A 25,116-nucleotide genomic window follows, 5' to 3' on the forward strand; every position below is an offset into this window, starting at 1 on the left:
TATTCAATTGAGTATTATTTAAGATGGAGAGAAGCAGCAAATTCTTACACTTGACAACCTGGAATTAAATGATTGGAATTTTCCTTGAAATGTTTGATTTCGATTTTCTGACTCATTGTGAGCTAATTTCTAGTAAATTGTGACTTTCTCACTTTTGTGTTCCCATTTCTTAATTACATATTTCTTCAGTTGAACATCTTGTGTGCACATGTCATTAATGGCTTGCATGCTGATGTACTGACCAGATGACCAATAGTTAAATTATCACAAGCTGTCACTGTATTATCACACTCATGAATATGGTAACTGCCTTAGATGGTACATTTACTTCCGTAGAACTTTGCTTAATCTCCTCAAAGTTTTAAATTACCTTGTTTCCAAGCTGCATGTTGTCAGACTATAAGTCTCAGCCTCAGTCAGCTGTAGCAGTGTGATAGATTAGTAGCACTGAGTCAAGGCAGGGCAGTTAAGTGTTTTATGATGCAGAGAGAGGCTATAATAATAAACCATGTGTGACTTATTGGGTCTGGGCGCCTCCACGGCACCGGAGGACAGGTGTGAGGTGGGGAAGGGCTGGGCCACATTATTCACGACTGGAACAGCATCCGCATTAGCATGAATAAACATCATAGCTTATACGATGTGTTATTTATTTTATATCCGGTATATGGAAAAAAAAATCAAATGTAAAGAAATGAATCAAAATAAACAAATTGAAATGAATACATAAACTGTATTTTAATATTATGCAATAATGAAATGACTAAGGAAAAGCAGGTAAGCAAAGGTATCATCACTGTTCACCGCAGACAAAGACAAATCTCTTAATTCTCGTGTAAACAGCAACGGTGAATAAAACGGCAACTGGTCTCATCAATCAGACGGCCGGCGGTGACCAACATAAAGACTAACGTCCTGTCAAGTCCAGCCGAGTCAGGAAATTCAAATGAGCTGTGTGACTCAACAAGATAGCTATGGAGGGAAATTAGTCTCTATAGCATCAAAAGAGTCCGAGTCTTCCACCAGCACTTAAATACAACACACACACACACACACACACACACACACACACACACACACACACACACACACACACACACACACACACACACACACACACACACACACACACACACACACACACACACACACACACACACACACACACACACACACACACACGCGCACACGCACACGCGTCACCTAATCGACACGTCCATGATGCGTGCTCTAAATAGATCAAATAAAAATGATTGAACATTTGTAAATGTTGTTTTATTTGTGGATCATAATACATGATTTTGTCACCTGTATTGAGACTAATTTATCTCTGTAGGTAAAGGGACCGTTCACTCCAAAATCAAAATACATATTTTTCCTCTTACCTGTAGTGCTATTTATCAATCAAGATTGTTTTTGGTGTGACGTGCAACTCCATATACTTTACTTACGTATACTACTATAGCTCACCTAGCACCACTGAGCTAGATACAGTTTGCAGGTGTAGTTCGGTAGAAAGAAAATAGTTCCTATATGAAACTCGCAACAAGGCCCTTGGGTTATCTTGAATAACTGGGTCATGAACTTTTTGGCACTTTAGAGTGCCATATTGTACCATTATATTGGACAGATCACACAGAAACAATGTAGATGGACAAATAGCAGTAGTTAAGAGGGAAAATGTGTTTATTTGATTTTGTGGCAAATCGTCCCTTGAACTTCTAGTTTGATCAATATGTATTGATCGCATCACTCGTGGGACAGCAGGTGACAGTTTTATGATATATAATCAGAGGAAGGAACGATAATGTGGCAGGCTATTAGTGCATCTACTGGTTTCTTGAATGGCACAGTATAAATCATGTAAAAGAGCCTAAACTCTTAGTCATTGTCTCAAAACTTGGCTAAGAAAACATATATGTAAGTAATAAAGTCAAAGCAGTAGCAGAGGCGGACTCGAGGATCAACGTCTGCACTGCCTTCGTAGCAGCAGCAAATTCTTGGGAGAGAGAACGATGACTTGTGAGTCCCAGGGAGGTGAGATGTCTAAGCAGCAGCAGCTCCAGCATTATATGACTGATGCGTACATTCTGCTTATTTTCTCCGCGTTAGATCTCGATTCCCCTGACGTTGTAAGGAATGCTGTTAGAAGTGTCAGTCAGTGTATCGTCGACTTATAGAGAGGAATTTAGAATGCATGTGACAACTTGTGAGCTGTGAAAGAACTCTTTGTAATCCAAACAGCTGGGATGGACTCTAAAGCAGTTCAGTCTTAATATGGATGGTGCCGATTCTCAATTTAGTACCGAGAGACTATAATACTCAGTTCAAAAGGGACAAACCAACGTGAAAAGTACATTGTAATTAAACAAGGTGTCTGGAAAATGATTAATCTTACACATGCTCAGGTTTAGGTCAGCCATAGTTAAAGCTGAACTAAAAGTTTGCTTCTTCATTAGCCTCACCTTCTTTGGAGCAAAGGCACTGTGCTTTAGTTTCTCCACCAGCTCAGGTCCAGCCGCGGCCCAGGTTTGAGAGAACACCTCAGCCTTGTCTGGGTTTAGATGCACCGCCTCCAGCTGTTGCTGCAGGGAGGCTGGCTTCACATTATGATACACCGCCTAAAGAGGAGAGGAGATATGGCTTAGTGTAGTAACTTTATAATAAATTCTACCATCAACCATGTTTTACAGGTGTAACAGATCACTTCTACAGTTCTATTCCTATTCCCCTCAAACACTCAACATCGCTGCGGTGAAAAATTTCACGATACAACAGTGACCCCAGCTGGAGAAATGGACGTACAGCATGATCCACACTAACAGACTCAAAAGATACATGCACATTTCATGTCATTCTTACTTCATTTAGAGTAAGGCTGTTATCAAATGTCTCCACAAATTGAGTAACTGAGAATATCCATCCATCCATTGTCTACCGCTTATCCTGTATTCAGGGTCTTATCTCATAATAATACTGTTGAAACCTTAAATTATTGTATATTAAAGAACAATCATCAAAAAATTAACTCCAACCTAGCAAAGTTACCACGTTTCACAATCAGAATTTAGACGAAAAGCAAGTGAAAACCCTTCCAACAACAAATGTGCAGCCCTCACCTGCTCCAGTATGAAGGCAGCAGTTTCCAGCATGAGATTGAGAGCCTGTTTATCCAATGAGAGAGCAGTCTGAAGTTTTTCTTCCTCCTCTTCACTAAATGTCCGCTCTCCCTGTGTAAAAGAAAAAAAACATACATTTACTGTGGTGATGTGAAAAGACCCTAGAAAAAAAATAAATATATGAAACAGTTTAAGAAGAATATGTGGGTGTCAGACATTTGGACAAAACCATGGAGTTAAGGGGGTTTGCCCATTTTGAATAGACCTTTTTCACAGCAGACTGTTTGGCTTGTCAGATTAAACTAACAACATTAACAATGGCTCTATACTCATTAAGTGTAATAGGAAGCAATGTCAATGAGGAATGCAAAACGGTCCTTTTTAATCGTGTTGGTATCACCTGTGCTTTTCCAGCTAGGATGTGTCAAAAATGTCTATTAAATATCATAATTAAACAAAGGTGCATTACTTTCTCTTAGCAAATCAAAACACAGAACTAAACAGACACATTGTTCTCAGAATGAATGACTGACATCTTGACAGCCAGAAGTCTGAAAAACTGACACGATCAACGGGGCCAGGCATGCGTGCACAGTCATTAGAGCCGAGCCTGACTGATGCTCCAGTCAAGTCATTATGCATGCACTTTTCTCTCTGGCACTACAGCTTTGCAGCAAAAGCCTCTTGTCTTTGGTACAGATAACAGAGTGCGGTCTCTGTACCTTCAGATGAAGCTTTTGTATGATTCGGGAGATCAGCCTGGAGAACTTGTTCACATCAATCGCGTTGATGAAATTCACCGCTTCCTTTATGCTGTGTGGAAAGGAGAGTCGTTAACAACAGAGGCGTAGAAAGCAGTCAGATCTTTTAGTTAAGAAAACGCAATCAGAGTTTACCGTCAAGAGTATGATGTTATTCATGAAACATATGTCAAGCTGGCCGTCAGTGAAGTTCAAAGATACATATACATGTAAACATATAGCAGTGACAACATAGAGCATCAGCATACAGCAGTCTTATATGGGTTCCACGGGGATAATAGCATCGGTAAGTGTGGAGAGTGCATGGCAGCCTCAAATAAGGTTGTACATAAATGTACATGCAAACTAGACTATTACACACTCACAGACACACTAGCAACTGCAGAGTAAATATGCTGGATACTCGGGATGAATCATTTTGAAAAGAAAATTCCAATTATTTTTGACTGATATTCCAATTGGGATATGATTTGCGATATTAGAGGGAAGAATATTTTTGACATAATTCTCATTTTAATTGAAAAACATATCGTGGTGTGATTTTTTTAATAGGGATCTGTACCGAACAAAGATGTTTTCTTTATTGTGTTGAATGTGATTTGTAGTCTGGGATATTGATATAAGATATTTCATTTAAAATCAAATTTTGACACATTTCGCCTAACAAATATTGCACCTCCTGGCCATATTGCGATTTTGACTACATTTTGATTAATTGTGCAGCCCTGTTGTGTCTACAGCACTGTTTCACTTACTGTGCATAATGTGCATTGACAAACAAGGCAGTAATACCACAAAGCGCATATATACCCTATAAGTCAAGGCAAGGAGTAGCACTACAAACATTTGCATTGCATGCATTTCACATTACCAGTTCTGAACTAACTTTCTTCTCGTAATGTTACTTCCTTTCAAAACAACAACAACAACAACAACAACAACAACAACAACAACAACAACAACAACAACAACAACAACAAAACGACTACCACATAAATTATCGCTTTCAGAAGGACTCTGACTAACCCCAGTTTGTGGTTCGTGTTTGCACCCACCTTTGAGGCGTTTCAGGCACTACGTTAACATTATTACACCAGGGTCACACATGTGTTTCATCATATTAGAGGTTGTTCGACTGCCCAGTTAGTTCTGCTACCTAGTTTTAACCTAGAACAATGCATCATGGTTGCACATTTTAGAAATGTAAAAAAACAAAAACAAGAAAGTAAGTGTACAGTTGGGTTTGCAGTTGATATATATTGCTATACATTGTGTAGTATTGTACAAAGTCTTACTAGAAGACAATGCTCAACAGAACATTATATCCCAATTAGTACTCAAGTACAACAACTTTATTTCTGTCTACCACAATGCCTGCTAAATGTACCGTCAAGAGCAAGACAACATGGCGAAGACACCGATAAGAGGAAAGTCATCACCAGGCTAGTGTAACGCGTTTGCTAATGTCAATTTATGCACCAAATCGCAATATCGATAATTGTGAGGATGACTTCCTGTCTCGGGATTTGTCTTAGCTAACGCGTAGTGTAAAGATGTATTTTGTCACTATAAAAGCTCCTCACCTTTGTGATTCTTTAATAAAAGAAGTCATTGTTGTTTGTTGCTTTCTGCAAATGAATAATAAAGAGTTGAAAAGTGTCAGGGCAGCAGCAGCAGCATCCTCACACTGTTGTCGTTCCTCCTTCCTGGTGTCACGAGACGACTCACGTGACAGTCAAAGCTGCGCGATATATGCGCAGTGAAGTGCAGAATAAATGCACATAGATAACTCATTGTAATAAGTAAAAACAAGTTGTAAACTTGTATTGTAACACAACAGAGTCAACGTTGACACCTTTTGACTTAAAGCAACTGCGTCCGCGCAATGAAATTCTTTGCAGGGCATTTTGCGTAAAAGCTGCGCACAATAAAAGTATGTGCTACAGGAGTCACTACGGAACAAGCGATGGACAAACAGAGCCGACAAAAGATGCGCGACAACAGAAGCGTCATTACAGTTTTACGGCCCTATTTTACCATATATTATATACCATAGTCTAAAAATACAGCGTATTTTACTCAAGAATAAAATACAGAAGTATTAACATGAACGTACAGTATCAAAAGTAAATGATGTCATTATGCTGAATGGCTAATTTCAAATTGTTTTGAAAAACTGTACTATATTATTCTCTTTTTATCGCTATGTCTTTATATGTAAAAGGTTGCCATAAGTGTCGATTAAATGTAGAAGAGTGAAAAAGCACAATATTTCCACCGGAAATGGAGAAGTTGTAACAGAAGTTGTATAAAGAAGTATAAAGAAGAATAAATGGTGCCTGCTAGTGACATTTCTCCATTGCTTAATGCACTCTCTGATATGGTACTCTTTGTTAAGGGCTGTTATCATAAGCCATTAACGAGAACAAATTCTGTTTTGCCAGGTTACTACAAAATCACTTTGGCAGGCCTTACTATTTGGTAATAATATGTGTGTGTGTGTGTGTGTGGTCCAATATCAACTGCTCATGGGTTTCCTACTTTCTGAGCCATCAATAAGCTAGCTGCAGACATCAGTAAAGGGTCAATCAAGTCGACACTTCATAAACACAGTTTGTTTTTTGTTTGTTTTGTCAAATAATGTGCTGACCATCAGTCACACAACCCACAAATGCATGCTTATTTATAACTGATGTGGAAAGCACACATGAATGATGTATTAACCATTAATACATTTACATTTAATAAAGTATGTACAAAGGCCCTTTTACAAAGTGGTACAGTATACTAATGTTATGTTTCGTGACACGATCCTCACTTAAAGTGATGACTGGTCACATGCAGTGTTGCCAAACAAGAACTTACTGTGGAAAGTCACCAGGGACAATTTATGATTTATGCCGCACCTACAGACACAGTCTGTTAAGTGGACTATATTTAATACATATTGACAAAATGAGATCATATTAATAATTGAATAAGGCAAACACAAAGGGTGAATTTCAACAGTTTATTATGTTGAAAAAGAAGACAGAAAAAAAATCATGCACAGATTAAAATTAAGATTATTATTTAATAAAACATGATAAATCATTTAAAAATATTTTTCATACAAATAAGAAAAGAGAAAACCACTTCAGCACACATATCCATATTTCTGTCACACTGCATATCTGTAATATAATTATATTATTTGCACCTATTTTACAAACGAGCTGTAATGTATAACTTTCAACACTGTTCCAATTTGGTATTTTAAATTGTTTCATGCTATTTCCTCCACTGATTGGTTCATGTAGTCTGGAATAACCACACCAATAAGACTGTCCCAAAACATCGCCAACTGCCACGCTTTCTCTTAAGTAAACACATGAGACAGTGAAATAACTTCAGTTAACAAACTGACACAGATCTCTACTGTAAGCAGCTGAATGTCAAGGCCCAACCTCCATCGAGGCAGAAGGAATGTACCACAAATAAATAAATACTTCATTTTTCTTTCCAACAGAAAAAAAAAAACACGTAAAAGATGATTTTCTTTAATAGGAAAAAAACAAAAAGATTTAACACCAAAACAAGGAGTGTCAAATCACACGGTACCTTCAAGATGTGTAATTTAGATAAAAGTGAGTAATTTGAGGTTTTGGTAAACAGATTGCATCACGGTAAACATTGGCTGACATCTGCAGGTTCACAATCTCACTGCCACTACTTGAAGGAGGGTAAATTTGGCACTTTTATGCTGATGTCACCAATGTTGATGTTTCTGGGCATTTCCGGGAGGTTCATGTTCTTTACGGCTGATACGGCACGAGCAGGCGCTCCTGCAATACCGGCCTGTACACACACACACACACACACACACACACACACACACATACACACACAGACAGGCGCACACGCACACACACACGGGCACACACACACACACACACACGGAGGGTTGATAAGATACAAATCAGTGAATAAAAAAACAGATGTTGCTGTCCACGACAACACACTGAACAGTGAACATTGGACACACACGCACTTTGCTAAACAGATTACTAGACAATAAAAAAAAAAGTCAACTGACAAAATGCAAAAGCACTGACAGCTACTAAGACAGACGACATGTGCAAATGTACATTCAGATGCCTTCAGAGCTTCATATGCACATGCATTGTTTTGGTTTTATAATGGTTTACATCACAACCAGAGCCAATTGTGAATCAACTGTGAAGGAACACGCTCTACTCGACCATTCATTAATTTGGAAGTACTGAGCAGTACTGGACATTCATCAAATAGACAAAAAGGCAGCATCGCTTGGAAAGTGAACCCACCGGACTCTTGAGGACCGATAAGGGCAAAAATGCAAGGAGAGAACTGGGTAAAGCAGAAAAAATGGATTTGGATATGAAGACGGAAATGACGTTTGGATAGATAGGTGTGTATAGAATATGTTTGTGTGCGTGTCGAATTTTGAGAAAATAAAAGCATGTCAACATAATGTTAGCCATAACAATACAGATGACACTACGCTTGTAGTGGGTTGAGTTACTTCTAGGAGGACTAAGCATGACTGGAGCTATTTAAATACATAGAGGAAGGAGGACATTGTGCCATTTACACATCTATTGTGTTAACTAATGATGACATGAGGAGGTTGTAAGCCTGGGAGTACTAATCTACAGTGGGAAATCTATTCTCAGGGACAGCAGAGACACTTTGCTCTACCACAATGAATCTCAATTGGAACCGTATAAGAGTAATTCAGCGTTTTTTTTTTGTTTTTTTAGGAAAAGCATCAACGTAGTTTAGCTTTTTGGAACAATAAAACACATCCGTGGAGAGTGAATGATTTGATGTTTGCGTCTCAAGTGCGAGCAGACATTTGAGAGTCACTGCGGTTAGAGATCCCCCAACTGAATCTTTAATAGACAGACCCAAAAAAAATGACCCAAAGGTTTAAACCACCACAGAGAACTGGATGTTCTCGCCACCACTCAAAAATAGCAGCCTCGCAAATCATTGGGTGACATGACACGCAGAAAGTATGTCCGGTATGTAGATTCGACCTCTTCACTTATATTCGCAAGGTTATTTCAATGGGGCCGTTTGTCTTGTGGGGCATTCCTCCTCCTGCCAAGAATCAAGGAGACTTGTGTTGGAAGGAAAGACGACGGTGGCGTTAACCGAGAGGAATGCTGATTCAGCGCACGGGCTCAGCATTCAGGGGTCAGACTCGAGATATTTTTTACCTCACAGTGGGCAGCCTGTGCAAGACCATAAGGGCAGTTAATCAAATGCTGGGTGACTAATATGTACAGAAATAGTAACACAAGCTGTGCAATGCACAACATTGGCTTGATTCTCTGGTCAATACAAGTCGGAGAGCCTTATTAAAAGTTCGAGCAGGACTCCATCTTTTGTCTGCGAGACATACCGGTGCAACAGAAAAAAGGGATAAAAAATCTACAGTAGAGGGGTTTTATTGTTGGTTTAAGGTAAAGTACCTGTAGTTTAGACTGTGAGACCTTAAGGGAATAGCTAGGTCATCAATTTGAGGAATGCACTTTTAAGCCGAGAGAAGATGAAAAACTTCATACCACTCGTGTGCCGATCTTCTCATCTAACTCTCTGCAAGAAAGTAAACAAGTGCATTTCCAAAAACATGGAACTAATCCTTTTAGGCCAGAGAAGTTTTGAGACTCACAGTTACATCTGACTATCACCAGCGAGACACGTTGGACTTACTGAATTAATTGACGCATTTTCTAAAAACTGTCATGACAGTAGTTAAAGAATATGTTTAAAAGACGGAAGTTCAGTAATGATCTGAAGTTGAACAACCATCTCCATGACAGTCTCTAGAATCAGCAAAAGATCATCTTGGTGTTATCCGTCAGGTGTTTCTATCATTTAGTTCACCGGTGGCAACATGTTTTTTGGGTCTGCCATGAAAGATTCCTACTGCATGTTAGTGACATCAGTTTGCTGTAACATGGAGGGCTATATGGTGAGACTCAGGGGAAGGGAGGGGTAGTAAACTTCAGTTAAGGTTACAGTACTTGGTTGTAAATTTAGCAGTACCTGTGTCTACCTGTCCTGCCTGGTAGACTGAAAGATAAACGTCTGTAAAGAGAGAGAAGAATGGAAAGAACTAGACAGGGTCAGGAAAAAGAGGAATGAGGAATGTTAAAGCAGATTAAAGTAATTACAGTTTATCTCCACAGAAAAAAAGTGATAGGACCTATCATAGACCACATCTGTAAAGCCAAACGATGATCTAAAAGCTTTGCCCACGATTATTTTATAGTAAGAAATAAAAGATAATTGAGATTGAAATAAAAAGATTGAGATAAAAAAATAAAAACCACGAATGCTACTTAATCAGCTTTGCCAGTCTGGGAGGGGTTCAGCTCATTTCTTGTTTCCCAGACAATGCACTATGCATGATGCCATTTTGAACTAGTGTCAGTGTGAAAAACACCACTGCGGTCTAGGGTAGGTCCAAGAGGGAAGGACAGAGCAGCTCTGATGATCGTAGAACAGTAAAAGACTCTGCTTACAGAACATCAATCAAAAGAAAGAGTCTGGCTCATTAAAAGCACACAATGCAGCTCAGATTATTAGGAAAATAATGCATAATGCAGTTAAACTGAAATTCAAATTTTAGAGCGCAAAATTGAGGTCAGCAAATTTGAACTGGATAATGTAACCCTTCACTTTGTCTTGTGAGAAAAAAAACATATTTGTTTGTGTCTCTGTTTCTCCCCGATAACATTGCCTCGATGTTTACACATCACTGCAGTGCATTGTAAGCAATTTAAAGGCAAAGCCAAAATGTATTTAGGTTTTAGGACTGCCAATAAGCTAAAATCCACATTATGCAAAACAGAAATTATTTAATGAAATTGTCTCTGGCTGTCTGTCTGATTCAAACGTTCCAATGAGTCAACAAATGTTTATCTGCTAGCAGGAGCTGTATGGAAAGCAAAGCAATATCCTTGCAAAGAGTACATTTCTAAGCAAGGACACTGGTTTATAGATGTAATAAATAAAAAAACACATTGTGGAAAGCATTAACTCCAACAATAAAAAGATATTCACATTCTCTTCTAATGTAATAACGAATTTAAAATCCAGCCTAGAATCAGCCTGTTTTTTTATGTTTATAACAAATCCACGTTAATATAAAGATGGTGATTGAGAGATTCAACGGTCACAGATTCTAGAGACGAACTGGACAAAAAGGTCAGTTAAGTCTCCATAATAATGATAATTGTCATGACTATGATGCTGTATTTCACACTAGGGGAGTCTTGACCTGTGTTGAGAGCAGTGCAGCAGCGAGAGGAGAAGCCGAGAAAAAAAAAAGAAGGAGCACAAACACTCAAGAGTAGGTAGGGAGCATCCACAAGGTCACTGGAGAGAAGCATGCAGGGTGCAGCATACACACATGCCTGCATACAGTACACAAGACGGCAGAGAGTACTGGAGGTAGGATGGAGTCGTACAGTGCATACCGTGGATGGGGGCAACATCAGGCTTACCTCAGACTTCTCCATCTTGTTCTGGGCGTCCACCTGTGTGATGATTTCGTTCATGTTGGTCTCCAGGACCATCCCGCCCATAACCATCTCCGCCAAAATGTTGTGGACCTGAGAAAAATACGACGTGAATCATGTCTTGATATTATTGAATAGAAATCTACCTCTGTGCCACAGCCGCCACAAACACACTAGCATGTCGATGTAAGGACATTTTTGGAGTGCATCCTATTTACATGCATAAGATACTGTTACAACTGTTTTTTACTATAACCACATTCGTGTGTTTAACACATGTATTACAGTGTGTGAGACACCATTTCTCAAATGTTTATAAACTGCTTCTAAATGCTAAATTGAGAATTGTTCTATAGAATGTCAGAAATAGTAAAAAAAAAAAAAAAAAAGGCCTTTTGTGACATAAATGCTTATTTTGTCCAAGCAGAAGCCTAGTTCACATAAAGCCCCCGAGACTTTTGCTTAAAAAACAAGCAATTAACCAAATAGTTGCTGATTATTTATTAAACAAAATTAGTTTGGCTCTAAATTGCAGCAGATATTTAAGTCGTTTTGAAGAAGTTGCTTGAAACACCAAAAAATATGCAGTCATTTGACAAACCAACGATGACTGTTCAAATTGCTCAACTATCAAATCTGGGAAGTCAGTGCAAATCACATGATATGAGGCAATAATAACTCAGGCTAAGTATTACAGCTAATTTCTGATGTCCAAATATTCAAGCAAAGAGGCAAACCGTTTTTTTAAAGTGTTTCCTACCTTGTCTACGTGGAAAATTAAGTCAAGCTCACAGACATTCTCGAAGCATTTGTCCAGCGTTTCCACAAATACCTGAAAACAATAAGAATTTAATGTTAAGATACAATTACCAATCAAGTAATTGCCAATCAAGTTGCAGTTTACATCCATCTGTCCAAAATGTTATCACTTCATCATGTGATCCTATTAGACAGAATAAGTCACAATCAGCATCAGACAACAGTCTAATCAGTTCCACCTTTGAATGAACTCAATGGACGGACAACGTAATTCCTCGCAGAGGCGTTACAACAAACAAACAAAACAGACTTGCCATTGATTGTAACACACAAACAAATCAATCAAGAAAGTGTAAGATATAGTCTGGTTTCCCAAACATTTACCTGGATTAAGTCTAATATTCCTAGTTCACTCTCCGAGGAGTCCACACAAAACACAAAGTACAGCGTGGCGTAGTGTCTGTAGATCAGCTTGTAGTCTGATCCTCCGATCAACCTGAAACACGGGGGACAAAGAGACATCAAACCTGTCTCCTGACTGATGCAAATACATCAAATACCATGATCATCCCTTCAATCACATAAGGCCCTTGTCTGTGTCCTAACAGGCTGTTTTCAGTCATGTAAAGATGTGATATTTGAACATAAGAATACATGAAAGTTGATGCTTATCCATCCTGCTCTGTTTGTTTGACTTCGGTGACTGTGTTATTGCACCAAAATGGTTTGAGCCACAGGAAATGGTGTAACCCGCCTAATCCTGCGTAATCAAACAAACGGAAATGTGAATAACTGGATTTTTGGTTCATGCGATTAATACTCAGTAGTTGTAGCTTAATGCACACCGTCATACGGTATTTTTTTACCTGCGTTGCATAATTTAAAGCGACAGAAAGGGGAGATGGGTGACGTCTCCCCAGAGTAAAACAACATCTACTCAGTTCCTCATTCATGAATGATAGATCAACTTTAAACAAACCCTGGTACTATCGATCGTCATTCATAAAGCCAAAACTACATGCTTACATTCCACCTTCGAGGAAATTACAGACATTCTCATCTCTTTTCGACACCAAATGGAAGGTTTCCCTGATGATCTGTTGCTCTGTGTCTTCACTCTGCGGGATAAACGAGGAAAAAGAGATTGTCAAACAAAGAGAAGATGCAAAATAAATGTGCGGTTTGTGCACTTAATTGCACCCAGTGAGCCATATCATCACTTCTGTCCAGAAGACTGGGCCGGCGGGTAAATGCCTCGCTTTTTATTGACTATATGCATTAGTTCTGTGTGAGAGAACGTGATGCTCACCGTTCTCTTTGTCATATCTAAACACACACTAGTGCCCACAGGCTACACAGGCAATGTCATCGTACAAGCTGAACCAAGGCACGCTCATCTTATTGTTTGCTAATGGCTGAGATTAGGTTTTGAAATCTCAAATATCCTTTGGCGTGTTTGCAAGCACTAAAAGACTTGAAGAGTGGACTCGCTGTTAACAGTAAACATTATTTTTTTTTAAAGTATCACCATGAAATGTAATCAGGCTGAGACTGACATTAAGATAATTGTTTAAATATGCAAAACTCATGACCAGAGGCTATAAATCTAACCTCAAAATCCTAATTCAAAAGCAAACGGTGGTTTAAATCTTGTTGTGTGCAGCTCAAACACCGAGTCAGGCACACCGAAGGGTGCTAGTGTCCTCTTGGAGAGCGTAACAGGTCAGTGAGCACAAGGAGAGAGAAGAGGCTGTCCAGTGTGCAGCTGGCTGGTCGGTCATGTGACTAGCAGCATCATGGGATAGCAGGGATTCTGTACTCAGTTTCATGATACAGCTGGAATATGTAACACTGAAAAACAGCAGCATCTCTTTCAACTTTTCCTTAAGAGGTTTCTGCCGTTGAGGGTTTTAATGGACTTTGGTTCCTGGGCCTCGGTCTGGAACACATTTGGCCTTTTGAACCATCAGCTTTCCTCTGGATGTCTCACAGGCATATACGGGCAAAATCCTCACTTTCTTACATATTGTCTATGTTTTCTGCCTGGATCTTCACTGTTAACTGTCCAATAAAGACCAGTACATTTATCTTAAACAGTGTGTATACATATATGTATTATATAATACATAATGTACAATATACACACCACCCTTCACTTACATGTGACCACAGGAATTAGAGTTGCTTACAACTACATAATATTGTTATAAACCATGAATCCAATACTTAATAGGGGGATTAAAGCAACGTGTCACCAGAAATTCAAAGGATGTGACTTCCACATATATTTGCAACTATATTAGATTAATTTATACAAGCTCATAGTTTGAGATCCTTTAAATAAACTGACTGTTAAAAAACCGGTTTTCACAGTGAAATATTGCCAGCCAGTAGGACGACACCTCTGCTTTTAATATAACAGGTGGCATCTACGGAGGCTTCTTATAATCCAATAAATTTCAATCTCCATCCGTTGTCTACTGCTTATCCTGTTTTCAGGGTTGCGGGGGGGCTGGAGCCAATCCCAGCTGTCATTGGGGGAAGGCGGGGTACACCCTGGAGTCCTGGACAGGTCGCCAGTCTATCGCAGGCAACCATTCACACTCACATTCACACCTACGGGTAATTTAGAGTCATCAATGAACCTATCCCCATCCTGCAGGTCTTTGGACTGTGGGAGGAAGCCGGAGAACCCGGAGAGAACCCACGCTTACACGGGGAGAACATGCAAACTCCACACAGAAGGAACACGAACCGGGAATCGAACCCGGGACCCTCTCGCTGTGAGGCGACAATGCTACCCACTACCCACTGTTTCCCAGCCTCAATTTCAATCCTCCTGAAATACAAACGCATCCATTGTCATCTCAATAAATAGATATTGGAGCATGATAAAATAAAAAAAAGCTGCATTGTGTTTTAAGGGCTGGGAAAAGGCCTACTAAAGATTTCTTTTGAAAAAAACAGTCAAAAAATAAAGTTCCCATCACTGTGACGGTGACATCTATGAAGGCCTTGGCCTTGCAAAGTAACTTAAGTTACCAAATAAAATGTAGTGAATTGCAAAGTGTTTAACTCTGAACGGAGGTGGAGTCGAAGTATAAAGTAGCAGAAAATGGAAATACTAAAGTAAAAGTACAAGTACCTCAAAATGTAGGTACAGTACTTGAGTACAGTGTCGGTGTGGTGCCTGCCAAGTGTTTAGCAAGTTAGCGGACAGTGAATGAAGTCGTTACAGGTCCGAGTGGACCGTGTTATTGTAGCAGCGATATTAAAGCAGGGGCAACCTCGATATATAAATCCAATTACGAGAACGAGCCAACGCAGCTTGGCCAACAAAAGGATATTACGTAACCCGTGAGTTGCTGCCTGCACGCAGAGCAGAAAAGGTGAACGTCACTCCTCCCGGCTAAAGACAATAAAGCTAATTGGAATCGGCGAAAGGCTGGAGTGAGCACGAGACACTCACAAGGGCGTCATTGAAGAGTCATGTGACACAAACAGAGAGTGGCCTCTCGCATCGCGTTTAAACACGAGAAGAACTGGGCACAGTCCTGTCCGTGGTGCGGGCTCGGCGGCGGGAACGTGATAGCCTTCGCTTCGGCTCGCGCTCGTTTAATTATTCATATTTTGAAGAAAGAAGAAGGAGAAACAGACTGACATCTTATACGCCATGGTCAGTTCGAAACAACAGCACATCGCAGGGCGGCTGTCGACTAGCCTACACACACAAGCACACACACCTTCCCATTCAAACAGTTTGCACTGTAACACACGAAGGCAGATTTAAAGATGTAGCTGTCTGACAAAACATTACAGCGAGTTTCTCAACAGACAGTATATTTTAAATCCTCTCCGGTCCCTGTTAAGAACAACACAATGTGTGGATAAACAGCGCGTTATACTCACGTAGTGCTCGTAGAATTTAGAAAGCCTCGGTTTCCCATGGTTGTTGAATATTAAAATGGCTTTTATCATGACTGTAGCGGAGCGGCAGGAGGCGGGGGGATCACAAAGGGGTCAGTCTCTGCAAGACTGCTGGCTATCGATTCCCGTGAACCCAGCTCCGAGTGGGATTTGGGGTTAAATCCCGTCTCGTGTTTAAGGTTAATACCGGGATAGCTTCGAGCTACACGTTGCTACTCCTCCATCGTCTCTTTACGGAAATATTCCACGTCAAAGGACCAGTCATGCTCTCTTCCTCCTCCTCCTCCTCCTCCTCCTCCTCCTGCTTCTACGGAAGCCGCGGTGGGTCAAACCTCGCAAATCGCTGGGACATTTCTTATTTATTTCGTAGTATAACATTTATACACCTATTTAGATGGACTAATACAATATTTAAATAACAAAATGAGTTAATAACCGCTCATATGTATTATTGTACCTATGTGCAGTGCTTGTTGTTCATGATCGTGTATGGTTGTACTTATAGAATCAGAAAGTTTATTGCCAAGTACATTGTCACATACAAGGAATTTGCTTTGGTGTTCTGTGTGCACAATAATTACAAGGAATAAACAAGAAGCAAGTACTGCATTCAAGAACATAAACATGGAGTGAAGAATTACTATACATGAAAAAAGACACTGTATATATGCAGGCATATATACACCATAGCCTTGCTGATGTTTATTTTGGTTCTTTGTCCCGGATTATTGATTGATATGAATTATTGTTCCTACAAGAAAGGGTATGAGAATGTCAAATGACTCACCATTCTGGCTTTTAAGTAGCCTGTATCCTGACAGACTGTTGCTCTCGTGTATCTATTGGTTTAGAGCGGAACATTCTTCCTTGTCCCATTAAACAGTGTTTATTATGACTGAAGTTGTTTTCAGAGAAAACTCAACAATTCAAATGTTTTTCATACAGTTACACATTAAGAATTGTATGAAAGCTGCTACGGTCAGTGCAATTTGAAGCTGAAAGATTTACTTGCATTGTATAAAATGGCTGATAGCCAATGGAATGGATTTCAGCATCATAAACATCAGCACATGTACCATCGCTCATTTTTCTGCTACACAAATGTCATATTAAAGTTATAGTATGCTTTGAAAAGATTAACAACACCAAGTCAATTCATATATTTAAGCCCACTGTCCTAAAATAGCATCAGTTTAATGTCCCTTATGACTGGTAGAGCAGGGTACAGTTGTTTTTTGTTTTAGCCACAAGGTGGAGCTTCAATGCATCTGGTATTGGTGATGTGGCAGTTCAGAATGATTAAACTTGCTATCCTCTGATGCAAAGAACACTCTCTCGCCATGCTGTCTGTAATCAGGAGGGGCTGATTATCTTCCTCGGTTAGGGAGGATTTTCCTCAAGTTGAGTTTCCACTGTGGTTTGGATCCTAACCTGTGGTAACCACTACAGACAATATAAAACATATCTATTTCTGGGTGGGAAACAAATGTGAAAGTATGCTGTTCTGGAACAAACAGGAAAGTGTCCTTGAGCAAAGTTGCAACTGAGCCCTCTGACATTTGCAGTGATATTTGATATGTTATTACTATGAAACTTCTGCACAACAGTATGCACAGAAAAAATCCTGCCTAAATAACTATGTACACTGCGTACACTTCTACTTACATGTTGTATTCCTTCACGAGTCTTCTTATTTTCTCTGGTGGAACGGGTGGAGCACCGTGAAGTGTGACATACAAGGATGTGCTGATAACCGGATGCTGGATATGACATCAAGAACATGGACAGGAGCATCTTTTCTTGTATCTGACTGTCTGTCCGTGTGTGATTTTGTACACAACTCTATCTTGTAGTTATTTATTTTGTATTATTTTGATCATGCACACACAGAGATGCACACATGTAAAAGGCTCAGTCTGTCTTCTATTGTTTACTGATTTGAAATCAGTGAGCTGAGGCTGTTATATATAAGGTGGGGAAACTAAGTACAAATACTTCTTTACTGTACTTAAGTAGAATTCTCAGGTATCTACTTTACTTGATTTTTTATTTTTCTGGACACTTTTTACACATTACAAATGTATGCACTTTTTCTATAGTTTTAATGCATTTGAGGGGGATTGTCTATTTTCCTTTTCCTATTAATATGACGTGATATTCAGTTATCCTTGCAAAAAAAAAAAATGTCCTTCATAGGGATACTTTTTACTTTATACTTTGAATACAATTCAGAGCCTGACAGCCTGTACTTTTTCACATTTACTTGAGTAAATAAGTTGAAACAGTTCTTTAAATGCAAGTATCCATACTTCTACTTGAGTATATGACTGTTTTGACACTTTTGTCTTCTTATATTAAACTGATAATAGGCTACCCTTCTACTTTTTAAAAAAAAAATTCTAATATGTCTTCCATGTCTGGTGTTCCAAGAACCTTCCACTCACATCTGCACCTGCATGTCTGGTCAGTCAGTATGCGTCTGGGATGTTAATGGATCACAGCCCCATTGTCCCGTGGCTTCCCTTGATACCAGTCAACCATTTCTCTTCCACCCCCACTTATTTTGTGAGCCTCTTATCTGCGCGCACCTTTGGCTCGCGTGTTCATGACTGAGTTTCTGGGGAGAGTGTCCAAAAAACGAGGCTGGTCATCTATTGTTGGAGAAATGCCTCAGTGAGAGAGAGGGAGAGAGAGAGAGAGAGAGAGAGAGAGGGGAGGGGGTGGTTGCGTTTGTGACAACGTGGTGAATTGGGCTGAAAGAGGAGCAGTCCAAGTTTTTAATGTGTGAGAAGACTGCTTTTATTTGTGATTTCTTTTTTGGGAAGAAAGCACTCAAATTAATAAAAAAAAAATCTTATATACATATTTTTATGGAGTGAGCGTGATCTTATTGTACTTACTTGTTTTTTTGTGCATTTACACATCCGCTCATAAGAACATGCATTCAAATATGACTGTGTGCTGTGGGCGTCCACCTTTTTCCCATAATGGTACAGTCCAACACCAGCTCGCCTCCAAATTGCGGCGCTAGCCTATAAAAAGTAAACGGCGGCGAGGAGTTGGGCAGAGAAACCTGTTTTTATTTAAACTGAAGATAAATATCTGGAGGAAAAAATCTAAACAACGCGTCGCAGAGAGATGGAGCACACCGAGGTGGTGAAGCCAGAAACTCTGGATGACCTGATAAAAACCCTGCACAAAATCTTCGAAAGCGACTGCATCAATGTTGACGAGGTCCAAGATATAATGGAAGCATATGAGAGCAATCCTCAGGAGTGGATGCAATATGCAAAGTTCGATCAGTACAGGTAAACACAAGTTGGATGCTTAATACTTATAGATATTTTACAGCAACTCACTTATCAGATAGAACTAATTTATGATGCTGCTGCACTTTGCACTGTTGCTCTGTAGCTGTATCGCCTTGGCCTAGTCTGTTTTTGTTTGAACTATAGTCAAAAGAAGTGTGCAATCATATTTTTCATGTTTTCTATCTGTATTTTATGTCTGCTGCTCTTACATGTATTGCAAAAAAAAGAGAAAGCTACCTGCTCTGGACAGCCAAATTGAACTTGAAAAAAGAGAATATAATGAAGTTATTTATAGTTGCATATTACTGAATGCATTTATACAGTTCATACAACCAGTTATTTACAACGTTTGTGATTTTTTTCCTTACGTGTCGTTGTTACATTTGAATGAAAATAACAGCTTTCGTCACATCATGTTTGAATACAAGAGAGAGAGAAAACAAAACTCAATTCATATGAATGCAGTATAACGCCACTTATGCATTGAGACGATATAGAGAGAGAAAAAGATGTTAATGCGAAATGTTCATCTCTGCAGCGTGGAGCTCCTCACTACAAACATATGGTTGCTCTATTCAAATGTCTATTCAATAGGTCCAGTGTTTTGATTTGTTTTAGTGAGGGGTCAATGGAGGGAGGGGAGCGTGCGAACCAATCAACACCGAGAACGGACACACACCCGACTGTTGTCCACCAGGGAGCTGCAGCTGCCCCGAGAATATTTAGAGACTGACGGAATCGCACGGAGGCGGAGGAGGAGAAAAAAAAAACACGTGCCGTGTATCGACAATAGTTACAGATCAAGCAGGCTCTCGTGTGCGAATACATAATCCGTATGGAAATGAAATTGACCAAAAAAATTACCCCCCTCCCCCCTTGTGGTCCAGCTGGATGTTCAAGCAGGTGACAGATTGGGTTTTGAACAATAAGTGCGTTATTTAAATAATCCCACAATAAGTTTACTGAGTGGAAACTGGAATTAGCCACAGGCCTAGAAATGAAAATCAAATAAAACTCCCAAAAATGCTTGACTACCAGGCCTTACATTGACAGTTAAAGCAGCACTTGTTCGTACAGGTTTGGTCCATGTCTCCACTTTCTTTTGCAGGTACACAAGGAATTTGGTCGATGAGGGCAACGGGAAGTTCAACCTGATGATTCTGTGCTGGGGAGAAGGCCACGGCAGGTGGGATGCTTCCACGTGCAAACATGACAATCATTAACGGGACAATATTTGACTTCAACACAATGCAAACATATTGTGAAACTGTGTTTTGCTAAATTTAAACCTACCGTAGTTTACTTGTTGCACTAATGCATATTCAAGTGATTATGGGATTGTTAGTAGTTGATAGAGATATGAGAGTTCTCTTCTTCAGACAGCAGGTAGATGGTATTTGATGATATCTCCAGCATGTCTCACTAAGGTTCTTTTTTTTATATAATAACCCTCATTGTCTGATTACATATTTGAATTCACGAGAGCGGCTTAAAACCGTTACGCAATTGTTATGGCTCATTACTCACAAGATTGTAATTCTATCATAATATGGATATTACAGATCTGGTGTCTGCCCATCTGGAGGATCAATTTGAATGTCATAACATGAGAAGAAATGGTCCAAAGTTTCTGAAAACTGGCTGAAGGCAGATTTTTAATGTTGCTTTTTGGTCCCAGAGTCGTGACGAGGACCTAATCTGACGCTATGATTGTGTGTCTCCTTTACGATTTGCAGTAGCATCCACGACCACACGAACTCCCATTGTTTCATGAAGCTGCTGCAGGGTCAGCTGAAGGAGACGCTGTTCAACTGGCCGGACAACAAATCACCAGGAGATATGGTCCAGAAGTCACAGAGAATTCTCCAGGAAAACAAGGTTGCTTACATAAATGGTGAGAAACCACACTGTGTGCTGATTGTTTCTTTTCCTTTTTAATTAGAGTTCACCCTTCTTCAGCATTAATGCCCGCTAATTCTACTAAAGGAATCCTTATTTGTTTGTGAGCAGGCAAGGTATGAAACTGGTTCTTCATAGCGGTGCCAGAATGAGTCCTAATATCTGGGAAACGAGCCTGTGTGTTTACTTCCAGTGGTTACCTCAGCAAAAACAAATTAGATTTTTTTTTTTTCCCCCATTGGATTTGTTTTTTACCCCTTATTTCATGCAAGCTAAGCAAAAATCCCTTGAAAATTATCATTTGACTTTGGGATGAGGGAACCGGAAGTGCAAAAATGATAACTTATTCCTGGGTTTTAGGAGTTAGCATCACGCTGGTTTCCTTCGGCAGCCAATAGGATTTTTTTTTATTAGTGCAGAAAATAGGTGATATTTACACATTTTGATCAGAAAGATATCCATCAAAATGATTTTTATGATTTTTGAAGCTATAATCGTACTATACCCGGTCACATGAGTGCCTTTTTTTAGACATGTAGAAGCTTTGACAGGAGGGGTATTAACTGACGTATTTTCCATCAGAGAACAAAATTAAAAAATAAAACACCACAGATCTTATTTCAGGCATCTAACAAAAACCCATTCCAAAAACCCTCCTGATATTGAGTCGAGTGAACTGGACGTGCAAACACGTCCTATTGCACTCTATACAGTGAAGCTCTCACATTAGTATGCCGTGTCCAGTACAAGAGAGGAAACATTCGCTACATGTTCTGTCCCACATGAGATATGTAATATCTGTGAAACAGACGGGGAGTCAAAGCCACTGACGCTTCCAACCTCTGCAGTGACATCACCGGTCTCACAAGAGCTAAAACAGTAATTTCCAAACTTGACAATGAGTGGTATTCAGGTCTCACCCTAAATCTCTGCTGACGTAGTATTTCCCCAAAGCCATCAGAGCCTTGGTGCAATGTTTGGTTTCACTGCCAGGAAATGCCTGAGTCCCATTTCACAGTATTCCACTGGCAAACACGCATGTAGGTTTTTATCAATCACGTGTGCGTTTTTCAGACTCCCTGGGCCTGCATCGTGTGGAAAATGGCAGCCACACAGAGTGCGCAGCCAGTTTGCACCTCTACAGTCCCCCTTTCCAGACCTGCCAGACCTTTGACCAGCGGACGGGGCACAGGAACACCGTCAAGATGACCTTCTGGAGCAAATACGGAGAGAGGACTCCATTTGTAAGGGACTTTTTTTTTAATGGCTTTAATACCTACATACAAACAGACAAACTTTAGTATTTCTTGGTCTCTGAAGACCCAAACCTCAGAAAGTCAAATTCTGCAGGTGGAAGTTTTGAGATGTGGGAAGTTAAACCCAGAGATATGTGATATAATGACAATATGCACAGTCAAAAAAACATTTTAATTATAGTCTTAGCGTGGAAAAACCACCACACACACACACACACACACACACACACACACACACACACACACACACACACACACACACACACACACACACAAACATACACACACACACACACACACACACCCACGCACACAAACATACACACACACACAGGCTGCAACAGTTAAATGAACATACACTATCTCAGCCCTGCCTTATGTGCAGGAAGTGGGAGGTTTTTATTGTGTCTTGTTACTTTCATTAAGCAAAGAATATAACAATTAAAGCAGCACCCCTTCGAGAGTCAGGGATTTAATAGAACGTTTCCATATGTTATCCATTATGTTTTCACTTACTGCTGTTCCAACAAAAATACTGCTTTAGCAAGTAAAAAAAAAGAACCATTTTTTATGTTCAGGGGAAAGAATTAAGCCCAATTAACGCCTGGGGTATACTGTTCCGTTTAAAATTGCAATCCTGCACGTAGTAAAATAAATGACAGACGAGTGAAAATTACACACAAGATGCAAAACAAGAGCACCGACACTGTAAGACCGCTGTCACTTACAGTGGCCTTATCTGAAATCTACACGTTGTATAAGCACCTTGACAATAACACTGTGAAGTTAGTGCATTAGATTGCAACACCAAACAGAGGAGATAAGATAGTAGAAGTACGTAAGCGCGAGCACACAACGAACTTGTCTCGCTGCATGGCCCGAGCCTCTCGGCTGTTGTTGTGGTCAGAGGTTGTTGTTTTTCGGGGATGGATGACCAATTAGGTGCGGTACTACATTGGGAAACTCAAGTCTAAACAAGCAACCTGAATTTGAATAATGCCGTTTCATCTTTTGGGTAGCACTTACTAAAAGGAAATGGAATATTTATAATTCTGTGTCGAATAATGTGACACCCGCAGTCTAACTTGCTGTTTTCCACTCTTTTCCTCAGGAGACAGTCTCACAAGAGAACAACTAATGGTCACCAAAGGAGGATGATGAAGATGCATTTTTTTTAAATGACAATGTTGTGAAATTGATTCAAGGGAAACTGCTGGGGGGAGCGAAATGTGGACCTATTATGACTAAGCAACCCATTTTAAAAAATCAGGAGCGGGCCGGTTCAAAAGGACAACCCCAGTAATTAGAATGGCTTTATCGCTGCCCCGTGTGAGCTTGGCAAATACTGATGAGCACAGGACGAATGCATGAATAGGCTTGGACATGGATTGAATCTGCCTTTTGTTTGCTGGGCCTGAGGAGACCCTTTCCCCAATAACAACATTCCTGTCCATCCGCGACCTGTGTAACCACACTTTTGTAAAGTTATGGCCCATTGTCAAAGAGCAGAGCTTTAGCGTTTAAAAAAAAGGGGAGGGGGGGGGGGGGATATTGCTATATAGTGTTCAAATTTGATATCTCAAGAAAAGGACGACAGTTTTGTTATCAATGGAGCACTTTTATAGCTGTATTTACTGTCAATTTATACCACTCAAAATTGTTTTAACACCTGTTGAAAATTGTGACCTGTAACATTGTTTGTATACTTCTAATTACGAAAAAGAAAAGATGTGCATTTGGAAAAAAAAAAAGAAATGTAAAGCTTTAGAGTTGTGTTGTTTTTCAAAAATGGTTTGTAATTTATTGGAGGGAAGAGAGTGTTTAAAATCGGCAAGCTTCTGTGTTACTCCTAAATGTAGTCATACTCGAGTTTTGACCAGAGAGCGTTTTGTATTATTAGCAGACAACATGTTTAGATACAACTCATACCTTTTCTCAGGATTTTTGGCATATTTTAATTGTAGCTGTATTTATATAGTGTGTAGCCTTTACAGCATAGCAAACTTTCATAGCGCCTTCGAATGCGCAAACGATTTCTCCGTGATGCAGGAAATGATAAATCTGGCCATAAATGTACACCATTAAACACCGTTACCCTTTCACAGAACTTCATTTTGTGTTTTGTGTTATTCCTTGCCGTTGATTCTATGCCTCTCACATGCATCAAGCACATAAAACGCACAGAGGTTGTTCGGGAGACCTGGGTGTGAGACGCTTACAGCTCTTACTGGCAACCCCTTAATGGTTCATTAATTGTCACATGAAACAGCAATTATGTAAATGTAAGCAATTTATTAACAGATAACAGGCTGTCTGGCATCAGCCTGGCAAGGCAACTAATGCATGCGTTCCCCTCTGTACTTTGATACGAAGCAACTATTGATTGGCCATTAACTTTACCAAAAAATAGATTACTGATTACAGTACCAGATATTGCGTCTGATGGCTGTGGATAACTGGCATCTCCTTGGCAAACTGTGACATAGCTTGTTTGTTTTAGTGGAGGATTTCAAAGATAAGGTTGGAATCGA

General features: G+C 39.8%; 3 protein-coding genes across 4 annotated transcripts in view; 1 reads left to right on the top strand and 2 right to left on the bottom strand.

Moving 5' to 3' along the window:
* The window catches only part of commd10 (COMM domain containing 10), a 51,548-nt gene extending 45,955 nt beyond the window's left edge, over positions 1-5,593 (bottom strand). The window contains exons 1-4 of the mRNA XM_084024654.1: positions 5,464-5,593; positions 3,842-3,932; positions 3,120-3,230; positions 2,466-2,621 (exon numbers count right to left, since the gene is read on the bottom strand). Coding sequence (XP_083880780.1) covers positions 2,466-2,621; positions 3,120-3,230; positions 3,842-3,932; positions 5,464-5,492 — 387 coding nt within the window. The 5' untranslated portion in view covers positions 5,493-5,593. The remainder of the gene's footprint in view (positions 1-2,465; positions 2,622-3,119; positions 3,231-3,841; positions 3,933-5,463) is intronic.
* Positions 5,594-6,876: 1,283 nt separating this feature from the next.
* On the bottom strand, positions 6,877-16,378 carry ap3s1 (adaptor related protein complex 3 subunit sigma 1). Of its 2 annotated transcripts, XM_084024656.1 has the most exons (7): positions 16,102-16,378; positions 13,219-13,310; positions 12,577-12,688; positions 12,194-12,265; positions 11,419-11,526; positions 9,956-9,997; positions 7,581-7,717 (listed from the first exon to the last, which is right to left on the bottom strand). In XM_084024656.1, exons 1-6 carry the CDS (start codon positions 16,168-16,170, stop codon positions 9,962-9,964), a joined length of 489 nt encoding a protein of 162 aa, XP_083880782.1. In that variant the 5' UTR covers positions 16,171-16,378; the 3' UTR covers positions 7,581-7,717; positions 9,956-9,961. The 2 variants fall into 2 exon arrangements, with proteins under 2 accessions (XP_083880781.1, XP_083880782.1); XM_084024655.1 differs by lacking the exon at positions 9,956-9,997 and having other exon boundaries at positions 6,877-7,717; positions 16,102-16,370.
* A 2,797-nt stretch (positions 16,379-19,175) lies between these two features.
* On the top strand, positions 19,176-24,692 carry cdo1 (cysteine dioxygenase, type I). Its single transcript, XM_084025612.1, has 5 exons — positions 19,176-19,427; positions 20,539-20,616; positions 21,167-21,324; positions 22,404-22,573; positions 23,697-24,692. Exons 1-5 carry the CDS (start codon positions 19,258-19,260, stop codon positions 23,721-23,723), a joined length of 603 nt encoding a protein of 200 aa, XP_083881738.1. The 5' UTR covers positions 19,176-19,257; the 3' UTR covers positions 23,724-24,692.
* Positions 24,693-25,116: the final 424 nt, after the last annotated feature.

The sequence above is a fragment of the Eutrigla gurnardus genome (genome assembly GCF_963514095.1).
Source record: "Eutrigla gurnardus genome assembly, chromosome: 13".
Lineage (NCBI taxonomy): Eukaryota > Metazoa > Chordata > Actinopteri > Perciformes > Triglidae > Eutrigla > Eutrigla gurnardus.

What these genes read in the sequence shown, in the direction of transcription:
- ap3s1 (XM_084024655.1), bottom strand. Translation starts at nt 16,170, where the DNA reads ATGATAAAAGCCATTTTAATATTCAACAACCATGGGAAACCGAGGCTT. An exon ending in AATTTCCTCGAAGGTGGAAT is followed by an intron (nt 12,689 to 13,218) that starts GTAAGCATGTAG and finishes CCCGTGTTTCAG; the next exon opens with GTTGATCGGAGGATCAGACT. An exon ending in GAATATTAGACTTAATCCAG is followed by an intron (nt 12,266 to 12,576) that starts GTAAATGTTTGG and finishes TATTGTTTTCAG; the next exon opens with GTATTTGTGGAAACGCTGGA.
- cdo1 (XM_084025612.1), top strand. Translation starts at nt 19,258, where the DNA reads ATGGAGCACACCGAGGTGGTGAAGCCAGAAACTCTGGATGACCTGATA. An exon ending in GCAAAGTTCGATCAGTACAG is followed by an intron (nt 19,428 to 20,538) that starts GTAAACACAAGT and finishes TTTCTTTTGCAG; the next exon opens with GTACACAAGGAATTTGGTCG. An exon ending in TGGGGAGAAGGCCACGGCAG is followed by an intron (nt 20,617 to 21,166) that starts GTGGGATGCTTC and finishes TACGATTTGCAG; the next exon opens with TAGCATCCACGACCACACGA.